This window comes from Solanum lycopersicum, chromosome 8 (assembly GCF_036512215.1).
Source record: "Solanum lycopersicum chromosome 8, SLM_r2.1".
NCBI lineage: Eukaryota > Viridiplantae > Streptophyta > Magnoliopsida > Solanales > Solanaceae > Solanum > Solanum lycopersicum.
The window spans coordinates 57,056,249-57,074,815 of NC_090807.1; the positions used below are offsets into that span (position 1 = coordinate 57,056,249).

At 32.0% G+C, this 18,567-nt stretch overlaps 2 protein-coding genes across 3 annotated transcripts; one reads left to right on the plus strand and one right to left on the minus strand.

Moving 5' to 3' along the window:
* The first annotated feature begins 7,607 nt into the window (after nt 1–7,607).
* Nucleotides 7,608–13,645, plus strand: TPLD (phospholipase D alpha). Of its 2 annotated transcripts, none has more exons than XM_010326798.4 (4): nt 7,608–7,817; nt 7,993–8,108; nt 10,746–12,642; nt 12,711–13,645. In XM_010326798.4, the coding sequence occupies exons 2-4, from the start codon at nt 8,016–8,018 to the stop codon at nt 13,142–13,144; spliced, it is 2,424 nt and encodes an 807-aa protein (XP_010325100.1). In that variant the 5' UTR covers nt 7,608–7,817; nt 7,993–8,015; the 3' UTR covers nt 13,145–13,645. The 2 variants fall into 2 exon arrangements, with proteins under 2 accessions (XP_010325100.1, NP_001289824.2); NM_001302895.2 differs by having other exon boundaries at nt 7,701–7,817; nt 7,988–8,108; nt 12,711–13,423.
* On the minus strand, nt 13,550–17,228 carry LOC101258288 (glycosyl hydrolase 5 family protein). Its single transcript, XM_004245130.5, has 4 exons — nt 16,645–17,228; nt 15,008–15,255; nt 14,327–14,847; nt 13,550–14,183 (listed from the first exon to the last, which is right to left on the minus strand). Exons 1-4 carry the CDS (start codon nt 17,089–17,091, stop codon nt 13,687–13,689), a joined length of 1,713 nt encoding a protein of 570 aa, XP_004245178.2. The 5' UTR covers nt 17,092–17,228; the 3' UTR covers nt 13,550–13,686.
* Nucleotides 17,229–18,567: the final 1,339 nt, after the last annotated feature.

The window sequence follows — 18,567 nt, forward strand, 5'->3', positions numbered from 1 at the left end:
TGTTTATTTCATTATTTGCTAGGTGTTTATCATATTTAGTTATCATTTTGTTGCCTTATTTATTGTATTCTTTTCATGCTCCACCTATTTTCCCCCTTCTTATTTGTTTATTACCATGTTTCACAATCCCCCGTTTCCCTTATTTGTTTACTACATTTAATCTCATACCCTCTTTTCTTATTTGCGTGATTTTTTTTAACACCTTTGTTTATTTATGCTTATTTATTTATTTATTGTTTTATAAAATGCTTATATGTACCACTTTCAAATTTAAATGCTAAGTATTTATTGCTTTGATAACTGGCATTCCGCTCATATTTCCCCAATTGGGACCCTCTTTCTTCTTTTATTTTGTTCTCGTGATGTTGTGCCTTTGCACCTCTCACAACTACTCCAATTCTATTCAAATACCCATTATAGAGAGTCGGCATATGCGTGGACGTAACAGATAGTTTTACTACCGCGAAACCACAAGCCTCTCACAGAGAATCCCTTTCAAGTCCGCGTCAAGACAACTCTTAGAAATCCTTGTTAGGTCATACATGCTGCATAAACCCTAGATGCTTTGACCCTTGGCGTCAATCCATATAATTAGTAGCCACCCTATTGTCTAAAGGGCCCCAACACTCTTTAGACAAATTGCATATTTATGTGTCAATTTGATCATCATATTTTAAATCAAGTCATTATGTCAAAATGGAGTTAAAGACTTTCTTTGACTCTAAACTTCAAACTGGCAAGTATAACTTGAATCAATTATGTGCCTTATTCTATTAACTGTTATAATTGTCCCACTTTGAGGGTATTGCGTCATTCATTTGAAATTATAATTTTGGCTCACTATATAATAACTGGCTTTTGTGTTTGATTTACTTCTTTGACCAAAGGTTGTCTAGTATTTGGATAATTGACTCGACTAAGAACCTGCAATATGACAAATATGTTCAACCTTCGAAAAAATCATCCCTCTTCTCGTCCACAGCAAAGTACCTTTTGGACTATCTCTCCTCATCCTATTCCTACTCACACCCTCTCTCAACAAAGGTCTCCAATACGCCTCAACTTTAATGCTTCAGGATATGAGGGAATAGATGACAAAATAGAGAAGTCTAAGCTAGATGCACTGCAACGAAAAATGCATGACTTGGAGAAAAAGGTGAATGGAGGATTAAATTCAATACCTAATCATGACCTAAGGTATAAAAATTTATGTCTACACCCAGGAGTTGAATTGCCGTCAGGATTTAAAATTCCAAAATTCAACATGTTCGACGGACGTGGGGATCCAATGGCACATCTCAAAGATTTTTGCAGTAGGCTAGTTGGCTTAGAAAACAATGAACCTCTCCTAACGAGGTTATTTATTCAAAGCTTATCAGGAATATCCTTCACTTGGTACGTCAAACAAGACTTTGACAAATGGCTCACATGGGAAGACATGGCTCGAGACTTTGTGGAACAATACAAGTTTAATAACAAGGTTGACCCTACAATGTTAAATTTGCTCAAATTGAAGAAATTAAGTCATGAAACTTTTGAGGAATATGTCATATGATGGAGAATGGAAGCCTCCAAGATACGTCACTTACCGCATGAAGAGGAGTTGGTACAAAATCTCATCAGATCACTTGAGGGTATATACTACAAAACCCTATTCTTCGCTGGTATTCAAAGTTTCGACAGCCTAATTCGAATTGGAAAAGAGTTAGAATATGGCATTCAGTCTGGAAGAATTGCTGATACATAAATTCCTTTTCAAATCCTGAAAGACTCATTAGATGAAAGGGATGAAGATGCATCTATCTATATACTTCCGAAACAAAGAAATCAGAATATTGAGCAAATTCATGCTACTCTTGAGCCTTCCAACCCTCAGGTATCTCAACATAAGGTGAGGAAACCTCGTGTCTTCACTCCCTTAAAGGAAACTTTGGCCGATATTTTTCAGAGATTATGGGCTAAAGGACTTCTAAGACCAATAAATGGATGGATTCCCAAGCACTCTACTTCAAACTTTGATCTATCCAAAAATTGTGCCTATCATTCAAACATTCAAGGTCATGACACTGAAGAATGTGCAGCATTGAGAAATAAGATTCAGAATATGATTGAAAAAGAAAAAATTATAGTGCAACAAGGACCACAAAACAACAATTGTAATCCTTCTATGGCGAATACATTCATCGTTCAAGGAGATCCTACAAAGATGTACGTTAGACACTTGACAAGGAAGCGTAAATCACATCAGAGAAAATGATAAAGACAAGACTCTTATGAATAAAGTTGGCTTTATTGTTCTCAGATTTTATGCCCAAAGCCTTCCCCATTCCTTGTAATTCTGAACTACGTTTGACCTGATTTCCTTTTTGGATACGTAGGCAACCCTTGATCGGTTCGGTCTCTATCAAATAAATTTTCTTTCTTTCCCATGGTCATTCAAAACACTCCTTTACAAATGCAAATCTAGGCTAATTGACAATCCATGAACATAATTGACACTTGAATTCGAAGTCGAGCCTTAATGTCCAAATACAAGACAATCACTTTCTTTGGAACTTACAATTTTTCTTTGAGTGAAGCAGGATCAAAAATTCCCTACTAATAAATTGGGGCAGAATTTTTGAGGAAACCTCAAAAATTTTCATAAAGATATTTGAAAAAATGAGTATATATCTTATACTCTAAACCGGGGCAGAAATTTTTGAGAAATCCTCAAAAATTTGATCACAACGGAATGTAACTCTAAAGGCAAAACAAGCACAGGTATGACCATCTCTCGCCTTTTGAATTTACGATTTTTCTCTGGATGCAGGAATAAATTATATATGAGCGTACTGTCATATTTAGGAGTTACTATGTAAGTCATACTATCCTCAGATTATTATTATTATTTTTTTTGAAGAGACTATTATCAACTTTCTTCTACGATTGACTGAATATATATTTAAGCTCTCCCGCCTTATTATAATATGACATTTAGGCTCTTCCGCCTTACAATAGGATGTTTAGGCTTTTCCTCTTTAAAATATGATGTTTAGGCTCTTCCGCCTTACAATAGGATGTTTAGGCTTTTCCTCCTTAAAATATGATGTTTAGGCTCGTCTGCCTTACAATACGACAGTCAGGTTTTTCTGTCTTACAATAGGATGTTTAGGCTCTTCCGCCTTACAATAGGACATTTAGGCTCGTCTGCCTTACAATACAACATTTAGGCTCGTCTGCCTTAAAATACGACATTTAGGCTCGTCTGCCTTACAATACGACATTTAGGCTTGTCTGCCTTACAATATGACAAACAGCCTTACAATAGGATATTTAGGCTCTTCTGTCTTACAATACGATGTTTAGGCTCGTCTGCCTTACAATACGACATTTAGGCCCTTCTGCCTTACAATAGGATGTTTAGGCTCGTCTGCCTTACAATACGACATTTAGGCTCTTCCGTCTTACAATAGGATATTTAAGCTCTTCTGCCTTACAATACGATGCTTAGGCTCGTCTGCCTTACAATACGATATTTAAGCTCTTCCGCCTTACGATAGGATGTTTAGGCTTTTCCGCCTTAAAATATGATGTTTAGGCTCGTCCACCTTTAAATGATGTTTAGACTCTCCTTACGACCACACATTTTGCTTATATTATTATATGTTTATACTATCAAATATTTTGGAGTTTGACGTTATTCTTCAGAGATGGGTTTCAATTCTTCAAGAAGTTAAAGACTATCAAGGCTTGCACTATGTCTCAAACAGATACACTCCTTATCACCTCTTGTCATTTATCTGGAACTCATATTTTATTACTATTGGTCATACTTTATCTATTTATAAGCTAACGTTTTATCTAGAATTTGCAGATATGATCGATCGCCCCTGATTACGTTTTTCATGCTATCATCTATCACAACGAAGACCCTATCAATTCTTCGCTTTTCATACTCCGAACCCTTGCTCAAATGTTTGATAACCTCACTCTATCATGCTCTTCCTGCTAATCTGTCACGCTCTTCTAGCCTCTCAATCTCTCTTTTCTCGCTACTCTATTCTTATCCATTCAAGCCGATATCGTGCCTTTCAAATACCTTAGCGCTCTTCAATTTTTAAGAGTTTCATTTGCTCTTGAATCTAGAACTACACACGACCTGATTCTCGTATAACCAGAGATATGTAGGCGGCTTAATACCAAAGTCTCGGTCGTACCCCTTTTCAACTCTATATTGTTTCAATTGATCCAACTGACATCTCTCATCGGTCGGACAAAATCGGCTACTAAGTCAACGTTGGTTGCCTGACAATTCATTCTTCATTCTCAATCAACCAAGGGGCAACTGTTGACACCCAATTTTGACTGACCTTTAACCATTTTTAGGATTATATCGATTAAATACGCATTTTAAAATTTACTTAAAGTTTTGAAGTTTTAGTCGATTTTTCTCAAAATTATATATTTTAGTATCATTTACTATATAAAATTATTGTATATATATATTTTAAAATTATTAATGAATTCCAAATGTTTTAAAATTTAAATGATTTTCAATTATATAAAAAATATTTTAATATATGTAGTATTTTAATTAAATAGTAGTTCCTACACTTTCTTTAAATTTTAAATTCTAGCCTATTTTATCATAATTTCTTTCAATTCTAGCCACCTGAATTAGAGTTTATTTCAATCACAGTCACTCTTTCATTCCAATTCTAGCCAAATGTTATTGCAATTTTAGCCATTTCATATCCAACCCAAATCTGATTTTTTAAATGTCATCTTTTAATCTCATTCGTCCATTTAAATAAATAAATCCTAAATCGAATCCTTACCCTAATCTCTGGCTCGTTGACCTTAGTTAGACTTAGTTAGGTTAGATAGGTGCTCTAACGCGCCTTAATTTGTTAGGTGGCGACTCCAAACTCAAAATCCCAAAAGAGTTGTTAGGTCGTGCATAAAACCCGTTTTCTGCGAAAATGGGGCGCGATAGTCCTCATGGATGATCTTGATATTTTTGACTTATTACATACTAACTTTAGTGTTATTGACCGGTTCATGTTGTTAGTAGCTTATCACTTGTTAAGTTCTATAGTTGAGTTTATACTATTATTCATTGTATATTAGTTTCTATTTTGGGTTGACCGATGATACCTACTCAACATATGTTGCCCCGTACTGAGCCCTACTTGTGTTTTTTTTTGTTTTCCTTTTATGGAGTACATCGAGTGCATCAATGACTTCAAATTGCCCTCATCTCTAGACAGTCTCCAGCATATCAGATTCTAGGGTAAACTATTCATTCAAGCTCATGTTGGATTCTCTCGATCATGACATGATTTCCTATGTTTTCAGACACATACCATTCTATTCTTTTATTTTGGTGTATTTGATATTCTTAGACTTATTATTTGGAGATTAGATGTCCTAAATGATACTTTTATAAGTTTTGGAGCTTCCACGTTATTTTTGTTATTCGTAGTTGAATTATTGTATATGTTGAGGTTTGGATTCCTTGGTTCGCCTACCTAGGAGGTTAAGTGTGATGTCACGCACGACTCGATTTGGATGTGACAATTACAATCCGTAAAAAGAATATTTTTAAAAAAATTCATATTTTACCCTCCCCCTTCCGAAAAAAAACTATTATTAAATATAAACTATTAATATTAATTAAAAACTAATGATTATAATTTTCTTTTTAAAAAAATCTTTTATAAAATACTTTTAAAAAATTCATACTTCATTCTCCTCCTCCAGAAAAAATAAACATTGTTAAATAATAAACTATCAATATTAATTAAAAATTAAAAATTGAAGTATTACTATATATATAAAAAGAAAAATTTTTAATTTTTTTTAAAAAATACTTTAAAAAGATTCTTACTTCACCCTCGCCTCCCGAAAAAGAACCCACCAACTCGTCCCCCTCCACACCCACCCTCATCCCCACCCCCTTAAAAAATTGATATTATTTTATTTTAAAAAAAATAAAAATTTTACCTCATCTTATTTAACCCTCCACTCTTATTTTTTATTTATGATTTTCTCATTTTTTGTTAGATATTTACATACATATAGTGTAACACACACGTCATGATAAGAGTGGTATAAAAGAGAGATGTGTTTCTCAAAGAGAAAAATCATAAAGTGACACCTGAAGTTGTCCCGAATTTTAAAAAATACACCTAAACTATGCAAGCATCCTATTACCCCCGAAACAATTCTGAACTGATATTATTACATCATTTATTGTCCACTTGACATGTAGAGTGTATGCACTCTCTTAAAGAGCATGAAAAAACAAAAAAAATGGATATAATTTTATTTTTGCAAGTATTTTGCTATAAAATACATTTTCTTATTTTTCTTATTATTTTAACTTTTTCTCCTTATTATTTTTTTCTTTTTCTTTCTTCCGTCTTCTTCCAAAAATCATTTTCATCTTAATTGAAACTCCTCACCTTAAATGTCACTTTTTTATCACAATTTCATCTCCCCTTTTTACTACTATTAGTTTAACTATCTCTTTAATTTAAAACTATATCTAAACATTATATTACATGCCAATTTGATAAGCACATTAGATATTTCAAGATGATTAGTAGGTATTATTTAGTTTTTTAATTCAAATTTCAATTAAACTTTTTCAAATTTTGAAAATCATGATTCTTTCAAAATTATCATTTCTAGTTTTGAATTATATGAATATGAGCTAAATTAATGAGATGATTAGGGAGTATCATCTAGTTTTTAATATCCGATTTCAATCAAATTCTTTCAATTTTCAAAAATCAATTTATTATTTTAAAATTATGATTCTAATTTTGGATTTATATGAAAATGAGTAGTTAATGATACTTCAAAATTTCAAATTATTTAGAAAAATAATTAATTTTGTTATCAATAATTTAGTAAAGTATAAATAATAGTATGAATAGAATTTGACCAGAGAAGAAGAAAAAGAAAAGAAAAGAAAAGAATTGAGACTGAGATTCAATTTGACATGAGGGTTGGGAGGTGAAGAAAAAAAAATGAAGAAAGATGGAAGATGAAATGAAATTCAAAATTAAAATCCAAAAAGTAAGATAGAAAGAAATAAAAGAAAAGATAAAAGGAAAAACTTAAAATGAAAAAAAAAATATATCTTTAATTAAAGTAACACGTGTCATGTATTGATTGGTGTGTGAATACTCTTGCTTCTTAAAATTTGGGCTGATAGAAAAATAATATAATAATATCAATTAATAATTGTTTAGTTGGGTAATAAGACATTTACAAAATTAATTTTTTTTTTAAAAATTCGGGATAACTTTAATGGTTATTTTATGTCTTTTCTCTTTCTCAAACTAAAAAAAATGACAGTTTAGGCATGAAACTCACACTCTCTATAATTTAAATGTGAAACTTAAAAAACAAAAAATAATTTAAATGTGTTTTCAACACTTATCTCGATTTATTTTAGATCATATAGCTATTTATTTTAGATCATTTAGGGGAAGGTGGATGTCAACATCTAAGCATTGAAGTGGGACGGAGCGTGAAAGGTGGTTTGATGCTTACCCCTCATTGAATTTCAATTATGTGATGTACATAAAATAAATATTAGCAATTATAAGTACATATTCAATCTTATACGTAACACAATTGAGAAGAAAAAAAACCACACTTTATGTTAAATTTTTTATTTCGCCTTTGCATTTAGTTAGTTCATTCTAAAAGATATCCCTCTCACTACATATATGTAAAAATATACGTGAGGCTTCTATTGATCTCCTCTCATCTTATTCTTATCTAAAGATTTTCTTTATCAGCTCAAGTTATAAACTAAGGTAATTACTTTGATGAGCTCTTCTTCTTCATATGATTTGTATATCTTTCTTAAGATGTAATAAGTAAATCTTGGGCTCCTCTAAGACAAAGGCAGATCGAAGATTTTTAGTTTATAAATTCTGAATTTTTGTCGTAATATGATACGTTGGTTTGATTGACAATTTGCTAGTGAAGTGGATTAATTGGAGGGAAGGAAGATGGCACAAATTTTGCTACATGGCACACTTCATGTTACTATATTTGAGGTTGATAAGCTTCGTACTAATTTTGGAAGAGAAATTTTCAATAAGGTGAAAATTTTAATCTTAATCCTTATTTTCCACACTTCAATTTTGTATCCATGAAAGTATATTTGTGTAGATAGAATACAAATATTATATATATATATATATATATATATATATATATATATATATATATATATATATATTCGAGGAATGCAACCTTATTAAATTTTTTGTTAATTGGTTTGATTTAAATGAAATATGCATTGAGTTCTTCTTATAAATTTGAGTTTTGGATCTGACTCAGTCTTTGAAACGTGCTAACTTTATTGGAAATATCCAAATTTATACAAAGACTATCATATTTTATTTTCATTAATTATTCGATATGAAACTTTTCTGTTTTCACGGTATTTACAATTGAAAAAAGCTACTTCTTAATTAGAGATTTTGAATTAATATCAAGAAAATCCTTGACAGGAAACATAATTATCCCACGTGATACGAATTTAAATTAATTAAATTTTATTGTAAATATCCAATGTGATATAGGAAAACAAAACTGAAGAGAAAGAAGGGAAGTGTGTTTTATCTGAACTAGAGTGATTTATTTGTGGACGGCAAGTAGGTGAGTTAGCGATGTGGAATTTGTGGATAGCAAGAATTTAGTTATGTTGAAACTTTTGAATCTACACTATTTTGTTATATCTTTAACATTTACTATTACTTTCATAAATTATTTTAATGATTTTTTGAAATGCTAATAATTATGAAGGTTATAAAATAAAATATTTATTTCATTTATTATTTCTAAAAAAAGAAAGTACATAGTTTATTAAGGATAAATAAATATGAACGAAAGACGTAAATTATAAGCTTTATAATTTTGATCCACAATTAATCTATATTGAGAAATTATAATAGTATTAATACTTTTTAAAAAAAATATTTTCTATCTTTATCATATTTTTCTTTTGTATGGTCATGTTTGTTACACTATTGCTATCTTTCTTCCCCCCCCCCCCCCCCCCAAATTGTAGGGTCATGTATGCCAAAATAATAAGATTTATGTGTGTTATAAAAAAAATAAGATTCATGTATATTTTATTTTTTTTCAAATTTCACTTATAAAAATATATTGAATATCTTATTTGTTGTTTGTTTTGTTTTAATTTTTTTTAAACCACTTAAAATATATTGGACCACAATCTAAAAAAATAAGAAGATAAATTTTGAACCTTGTGATTTAATTTTAAACATGTCATGATATATGTAGTATAAGCATACCATTAATGTAAAATAAAATATTTAGCATTTAACTACTTTTGAATATAGAAAGTATTTAAACATAGGGTTGCTCCAAGCATTTTAATTAATGTATATAAAAAGAATACATGGGAGTAGTTTAAAATACAAGGAGTATTCAAAAGAAACTAATGAGAGAAAAATGGAAGTGATTGACCCATTTTTTTGTAATTCTAATATTTTACATGACTTGTTTTAAATTGTAAATTTAAAAAATATTGTAATATATAGCACATATTTTAAATTAATAAAATAATTCAAATTTGGAACAATCATTATAAAGAACACAAGAAAAACAAAACAAAATAATGTACCACAACTTTTTTTATATAAACGGCCCAAAAAATTATTAAATTATTAATTAAAGCCACTTTAAGCTTTGATTTGACAAGTGTAATTATTTCCATGGCCCTTTTTCCACCCACCTCACCTTTTTTTCTTTATTATTTTAAAGGAAAATCATATATAATAACAAACTAATAACCTAAATTAAATTGAATAGGTAGAGTTTGATTTAATTGTACTCCATAGCAAACATTAGCTAAAATTTACCAGCGTCTCTCTCCCAAAAATCTCGCTCGCCACTCTCTATTCTTACTCGCCTCTCTCGCTTTATACACAGAAGTGTATATATTGTGTTTTTGTTTTTGTATAAAGCGAGAAAAATATATATCTTCTTGCTATTCACTTATAATTATGCAACATACATACATTTTAATTCGATTCAATAGTATGCAAAACAAATTATACAATTGCAGCGAAATAGACCAGCGAATTATACAATTTAGGTCAGCGAATTATACAATCGTATATGTATAGCAAATTATACAGTTTTATGTTTGCTATGGAGCGCAATTATGCAAAGTTTGCTATAGCATACAAATATGAATTTTTTGTTTGCTATATGTGAAAGTTGCCCTTTTAATAATACTCCTTCTTCCCTATTTAGTTGTCCACTTTAGAAGTGACACACATATCAAAATATTAATTATTATCATAGGTTAGTTATAATTTGAAAGATTATGTAATTCCCCAAATATATAAATGTATTTTCTGGTTCCAAAAAACATGCATTATAACTTAGTAGTACAAGAAATTTTCTAAAATTAAATAAGGACATATTAGAAAAAAATTATTATTCTTTCTTAATTGTTAAAATAAACAAGTAAATAGGCACAAATATAAAAAAAATATGAACAAATAAATAGAGACAGAGGGAGAGAGAATACTTAATAGATTAATGATGGCAAACATTTTGATATATTACACGCTCCATTTTAGTTTGTTTTGGAAAAGTGACACTTACAATTCGAGTATGCTAATATACTATAGTGATCAAAGTAGACATACAGTAACAACATTGTTTACTTATTAGCATGCAGTTCCATTTTGTTGTAGGTGGTTCAAGGCATTGAAGGAGCTATTGGCTTCAACAAGACAGCATCAACACTGTATGCAACCATTGATCTTGGAAAAGCCAGAGTTGGCAGAACCAGATTGCTCGATGAACACAAAAATCCGCGATGGTATGAGTCATTCCACATTTACTGTGCTCATATGGCTTCTGATGTCGTATTCACTGTCAAAGCTGATAATCCAATTGGAGCAGAACTCATTGGAAGAGCTTACTTACCAGTTGAACAATTGATAGTTGGAGAAGTTGTTGATGAATGGCTTGAAATCCTCGATACAGAACGAAAACCAGTGCATGGACACTCTAAAATTCATGTGAAGTTGCAGTATTTTGATGTCACAAGGGAGTATAATTGGAATAGAGGGATAAGAGTTACAAGATTTCCTGGAGTTCCTTACACATTCTTTAGTCAAAGACAAGGTTGCAAGATCACCCTTTACCAAGATTCTCATGTTCCTGATAACTTTGTCCCAAAAATTCCTCTTGCTGGTGGCAACTTTTATGAGCCACAAAGATGTTGGGAAGATATTTTCGATGCAATCACTAATGCAAAGCATTTGATTTACATAACTGGATGGTCTGTTTATACGGAGATTACTTTGATAAGGGACATGAGGAGGCCTAAGCCTGGTGGAGACATAACGCTCGGGGAGTTGCTTAAGAAGAAAGCTAATGAAGGTGTGAGAGTTCTAATGCTAGTCTGGGATGACAGAACATCAGTTCCTGTGTTGAAAGAAGATGGGCTAATGGCTACTCATGATCAAGAAACTGCTGCTTATTTTGAAAACTCGGAAGTACATTGTGTGTTGTGTCCTCGAAATCCTGATGATGGAAGAAGCATTATTCAAAATATAGAGATTGGAACAATGTTTACTCATCATCAAAAGATTGTAGTTGTTGATGGAGAATTGCCTAATGGAGACACGGAGAGGCGGAGAATTGTGAGTTATATTGGTGGGATTGATCTTTGTGATGGTAGATATGATACACAATTTCACTCCCTTTTCAGGACTTTGGACACAGCACATCATGATGATTTTCACCAACCAAATTTCACTGGTGCTTCAATTCAAAAAGGTGGACCAAGAGAGCCTTGGCACGATATCCATTGCCGAATAGAAGGGCCAGCAGCTTGGGATGTGCTCTTCAATTTTGAACAGAGGTGGAGGAAGCAAGGTGGAAAGGACTTGCTTATGAACCTAAGGGATATCGAGAGTATAATTATACCACCTTCACCTGCTATGTACCCTGATGATCATGACACATGGAATGTTCAAGTTTTTCGATCCATTGATGGGGGAGCAGCTTTTGGCTTCCCCGATGCTCCTGAGGAGGCAGCCAAGTCTGGTCTTATAAGTGGCAAGGACAACATCATTGATCGAAGCATACAAGATGGATATATTAATGCCATTCGTCGAGCAAATCATTTCATTTATATTGAAAACCAATACTTCTTAGGAAGCTCCTTTTCATGGTACTCAGATGATATCAAGGATGAAGAAATTAATGCTCTACATTTGATCCCAAAGGAGTTGTCTCTGAAGATAGTTAGCAAGATTGAAGCAGGGGAAAGGTTTACGGTCTATGTTGTGGTTCCAATGTGGCCAGAAGGTCTTCCTGAGAGTGCATCTGTACAAGCAATACTGGATTGGCAAAGGAGAACCATGAAAATGATGTACACCGATATAATTCAAGCTCTTAAAGCGAAAGGAATTGTGGCAAATCCTAAAGACTACTTGAGTTTCTTTTGCCTTGGCAATAGAGAAACAAAGAAGACAGGAGAATATGAGCCTTCTGAATCACCAGAACCGGATTCAGACTATCAAAAAGCTCAAGAAGCCAGACGTTTCATGATTTACGTTCATGCAAAAATGATGATAGGCAAGTTCAATGAGCTATTATACATTATCAAAATTAACTACTTCTCAATTTGTGTGCATGTTTTGCAGTGGATGATGAATACATTATCATTGGATCAGCTAACATCAATCAAAGGTCAATGGATGGTGCAAGAGATTCAGAAATAGCAATGGGAGCCTACCAACCATTTCATCTATATGCAAAGGAGCCAGCGAGGGGTCAGGTTCATGGGTTCCGAATGGCACTGTGGTACGAGCACTTAGGCATGTTAGACAACAGTTTCCTTCAACCAGAGAGCGTAGAATGCATCCGAAAGGTGAACAAAATTGGTGATAAATATTGGGATATGTATTCAAGTGAGAGCCTTGTTCATGATTTGCCTGGACACCTTCTTACTTACCCTATTGGTATTACTGAAAATGGAGAGGTCACTGAAATACCTGGAGTAGAATGCTTTCCTGACACCAAAGCACCTATTCTTGGTACCAAATCCAATTTTCTTCCTCCTATTCTCACAACCTAAACCTCAAACTTCTGATTTGTTCATTCATTCTCTAGACATATATTATGAGTGTGGAGTGTATGTAAATAAGGTTACTTATTTAACGAAAGAAAGGTTACTATCACCACACGACGTGGTGGAATGGTTAAGGCTTCTCTACTCTCAAGAAGAGGTCTCAGGTTCGATATTTCGGAATGGAACCCCTATCCTTTGGTATGAAACCCCAGAGTAGTCAGTGACTTTGAGCACCAGAAGCTTGTACAAAAAATAAACAGCAGGGTACTACTATATTTGCCATTTATATCAGTGTGTGTTATGTTACCAGTTGCCAATAGCAAATTGTCTACCAAAGTCACTCAGGTTAGAGTAGTTTATCCAAAAAGTTACTGCCTTTGCACGTTTGAGGGGATATTAGTTTCACACGGATTGAACCATTGCAATGATTAATCTAATTTTATTTCTTTGTCGAACGTACAATTTCCATAAATAAGATTTGATGAAATGTGTGACTATTAATTTTCATTTCTGTGTCTAAATGAACTATCAATCTGAACTGTCATCACTTACAAGATGTAGCTAAAAGTATTTCCTAGAAATTGAACAATATGCTCGCTCTGGAAAAAGGATTTCGTACTATTTTGTTGTCTGGTGCTATCGATGATTTTGAACCATTGGCTTTCAGGCTCACATGTTTTATCTTTGCTCAAGCATTTGCAAGGGTTGGTGAAAATAGCATTTTTGGAATCAACATCTAAGCAAAGACTAGTGCCATCTTGTAGCTTAGAAGACAGATGCATCTTGGAGTCTGAGATAGCTTGCCATTTCGAGTTGGAATTGGTGCACATTATGCCAAGTTTTGCTGGCTGACCAGATTTATCTGCTTGTAGGCAAAAGTAAGTTCCTGTTAGTGTCAGTGATTTGGTTGTAGTATAGTCCCACGCGTCGGATTCAGAGCATGGACCAAGCTCCAATGGCTGGAGAAATGAAATTCGTCGAACACAAAGCCCTGTCATTGGATGGAAGATTAGCTTATGGGAGCGAGACTCGTTATATCCTGGCCCTGCAAGCATAACCAAAACATAAACTCTCACGTCTTCGCTTAGAAAATTGATATTCTGTTTACTGAAAAGGGTAAAAAAATGATTTTAGGGTCCTGTAGGTAATCATTTCCAATACGTTAAAGATTCTAATCTAAGTACATACCTTGGAAAGGAGATTGGACGGCGGAGATCCTATTGAGGAAGCTAGAGTTTCTAATGTCACACCAATTCCAGTCCATAACCCCATAGACTTCATTGAGTCCAACAACCCCTTCTCTTAAATAATAGCTTCCAACAAGTGTCCACAATGCCCAATCAAAGTCAAGTTCAGCTGCTAATCCCAGAAAACAGTTGAAATACCTATTGTCATTTACATTGGTGCCCCTTTGGTCCGCCCCAAACTCACTCACAAACAACGGATACCCTTGATCTAACAGAAAACCACCTCTGCTCATCATATCATTCAAAACTTGTCCACAAACTTGATTCGCGTTGCCTGTTTCCCACGATTTTCCATCTGTGAAACTATATCGATGAATCTCAAACACTAGCTTCCCAGAGAAAGTCAAGTTAATTGGCCTCTGGCGCAGGAAAGAGAGATCCTTATCAAAATTTAGGCCGGAGAGAATGACTAGAACGTCAGGGTTAGCTGCATGTACCGCTTCAGCTCCTTTTTGCATATATCTAGCTCAATCGAAACACAACTTTAATTAGTACACAACTCCCTATGGTTAAAATTATCAAGTACTGAACTGCAGTTCAGTAGTACTACTACTACTACATATGGTTCACTGAACGCTTTTTTGTAATTCAGTACTTGATAATTAATGTAAAATGTGTATACCTGTACCAATCGTTCACATTTTGTTTAGGTCCACGAAGTTCGTTTCTTAAGCTCATACCAACGACATTGGTGACGTTGATGAATGTGGTTGCGACCTTGGTAAGACCCTGTACCCAAAGGTCAGGGTTAAAGTATTGGTCGCCGAAGAAGCCATTACCGTCAAAGTTACTGCAGCACCAACCAGGCTTGCTGATGTGATTGTCTAATATGACCATCACATTGTTATTTCCCAGGCCAGACACCACTGCCTGTCAACATCAATCTCACTACATTTTAGTTACAAAAAAATGCACTTATTGTTAGCCAAATGGAATGTCAATTAGACGTGAAGAATGTCTTCTTGCATGGGGAATCGCATCAAGGGTATAATATCTCTCTCCTCTCACAAATTTCATACTAAACGTAAATAAGTATAAAATAATATATCTTTTGTTGAGTTAAAAATTGAAATCGAAAAAAATATAACTAAGCATAGACAATAAAAACGTACGCTCATAAATTGATGTCAATGTTGAACCTTTCAAAGTAACAACCTTTTCTATTTTAAGTTTATATACCTAATCATATAACAAAATTAGTAAACTGAATTAAAAAACTACACTCACAAACAATCATGAGGTCAATGTTGAACCCTTCAAAATAAAATTGATTTTTAAGTTTATATATACAATATAAATAATCATATAACAAAATTAGTAAACTGAATAAAAAATGTATACTCATAACAATATGACTAACCATATAACAAACTTAATAAAAACGTGCATTCATAAGCAATCGTGGTCAACGTTGAACCCTTTCAGCGAAGTCATTACAATTAGTGAAAATTCTTAGATACTTCGATTCACTTCACTAATTGTATTATATTATCAATTAAGTTATTATTTTGATTAACTTCTCAAAACTATGTTATATTTTTTTTTAAAAAAAAAAAGGAGAGCACAAATTAAAACAATTTTTGTAACATAACTTGCGTAACCCTCAAATTCACAAGCAAGGATCAACCAAGAAAAATCACATACTTCAAGTAAAAACTTAAATATTTACATCAACGTAACGTCCAATTAATATGTTTTTATGATATACTATTAATTATCACTGGTCATTTATAAACTTAGATAGGTCATATAAGATTTTATTACCAAATACGAGTAAGCTATTTCCTCGAAACTTCTATGTGCTAAGATATGTAACAGAATGATGACCATATAATATACATGAGTTAAATATACGTAATACATTTTCGTTTATTGGAATATGACCTCTAACCAACTTTTTTAGTTATTTATCCACAATAAAATATAGGAATTAACAACCGATAAATTCTATAGCTAAACAATAAACAAGACATCTTTGTGATTCAATTGGTTGACTATTTATTGATGAGGGTTTCGATAATCCCTTCCATTATAAAATTAAAAAAAAAAATTAAAATTTCTCTCGGTCTTAAATAAAACAAATTAAGCATATAAGAACAAGTCATAGGGGCAAGTTGGTCGCAACAAACCATCAATCATCTAACTAACAATAAAAACATAACGATTTCACATTCTCTTTAATAAACATACTGATTGTCGTATAATAATGAAAATTCATTTACATTGTCAGCATGTATAATAAATCAATAGTTTACGTACCTGATAAGCCTGGAGAAGAGATAAATCAAGAATAGAGGGATTATTAACTTGAAGTCCAGCAATAGATTCAACAAGGCCAAGATTATTGAAGGATTGACGTACACTTAATGAAGACAAAGAATCATTTGTAAACAAAAAAAGAGGCCAAGTAAGCCTAACACAATTAAAACCCATATTAGTAATGGATTTTGAGATAGTGTCAATTGGTTGTTTACTTAGTCCTTCTGCTACCATGACTTCCAAATGACTCACCCAATTAACACAAGATAATTTCACTCTTTGTCCTCCTTCATTCACTATCCATCTTGAATTTGTGGAAAGTGTTGCATGTGAATATTGAGGCATTAACATCAAAATAGTAACAATAATGCTCAACAATAATATGTTATTATAAAATGATGTTGGTGGTGATTGCCCCATTTTTTTTTCTAGTGGCTTTGATGGCATTTGTGTATGGAGAGATGACTCCTATTTATAGAGTTTGTTCAAGGAGGAATAATTAATTAATTCATTAATAACGGATTAGCGATAAATTATCAAAATTAAATAGTTGTTTGTATCAAAATTATGAGGACATTGAAATATTTTGAGTCTACGAGACTAGGTCAATTTCAATTAGGATTTTTAGAGACTATTCTATACTAAACCCTATATATCTATTAAGAGTAACATATATTCTTGAAGAGGCATCTCGAAAGATGTTGAACTTTTCTTGAAAACCAAATACTTCAAAAGGATTCTCAAAATCTTTTCATAGAAATCAAATAAATCGTATGCTAGTTATTAACAATACTCGAATAATAGGAAAATTCAAAGAGAAGAATTAAGGAAACATTTATACCTACACTGTTATATCAATAAAATTATATTTCTTCATATTTTATTTGTGACCATTAAAAATTTGTTACAAACGTACACATGTGCAATTATATTTGACCTGACACGAAATTTAAGAAAGAAAATGATTTTGATGATCTTTTTAAATCTAAAACAAGCTATAAATATATATTCATGTCCGGGAACCTCTACTTGTTATCTAAAATGAATTATAGTATCATTTATGTGATTTAAAATCATCTCATTAACATAAAATACGAAATTTGCAATTAAATGAAATAAAAATGTATGTCATTTTTTTACTAAACAGATTAGAAAGGGAGGTATGATGTATATTTACTTTTATGTGTTTTTAAAAAATAAAATAAAAATTGAAGGTAGTCTGGGCCAGAGAAAAAAAATTTGGTTTTCTTGTGTTATTAATGTCATGCTTAATTTTGTGGATAAAGTTTTGATTATTACTTGCTACGTTTCATAAATAAAGTTTTTTAGAATGTTAATGAACCTAAATCATTATCTTTTATGTTTCAATTTAGGTAATATTTTCTTTTTATTATATATGAAAAAAAAATATGTAGTACACATTTGCTTATTCAAAAATAAATTTAACTTTTAGTTATTATTTTTTATTTTTCCTTGTTAAAGACATTGTAATCATACAAATATTTATAACTTATTTTAATTTATAAATTATGTAATCTTTCTTTTCTGAATTTCATGTTTAATCATACACTATCAAGCTATATAATTAGTCGATACTTGATACTTATAAGCAACATTAAAAATACCACTCCCTCTGTGACAACACCTTTTTTAAGTTTCTTTCGTAAAAATGATAACTTTCTTATATTGAATATTTTAATTTTAATTTATCATTATATCGTTAGAAATTTGTATAGTCACATAATAATATAAACATATTTAATCTTGTAATATTTTTCTCGACTATAAATATATTCTTCGTATTTCAAACACCCCCCCCCCCCCCCCCACCTTCCTCTTTCTATGAAAAACCTACACAAATATATTAAACCCCTTCTGTAATGGAAATACTATACAAAATCATGTTCATTTAACTAAGTAAAT

Excerpts from the sequence above, each read along its gene's own strand:
- TPLD (XM_010326798.4), top strand. The coding sequence starts at position 8,016 with ATGGCACAAATTTTGCTACATGGCACACTTCATGTTACTATATTTGAG. Across the intron at positions 8,109-10,745 it reads GAAGAGAAATTTTCAATAAG|GTGGTTCAAGGCATTGAAGG; the intron begins GTGAAAATTTTA and ends ATTTTGTTGTAG. Across the intron at positions 12,643-12,710 it reads TCATGCAAAAATGATGATAG|TGGATGATGAATACATTATC; the intron begins GCAAGTTCAATG and ends CATGTTTTGCAG.
- LOC101258288 (XM_004245130.5), bottom strand. The coding sequence starts at position 17,091 with ATGCCATCAAAGCCACTAGAAAAAAAAATGGGGCAATCACCACCAACA. Across the intron at positions 14,848-15,007 it reads AATGTGAACGATTGGTACAG|ATATATGCAAAAAGGAGCTG; the intron begins GTATACACATTT and ends CGATTGAGCTAG. Across the intron at positions 14,184-14,326 it reads CGTCCAATCTCCTTTCCAAG|GGCCAGGATATAACGAGTCT; the intron begins GTATGTACTTAG and ends TTATGCTTGCAG.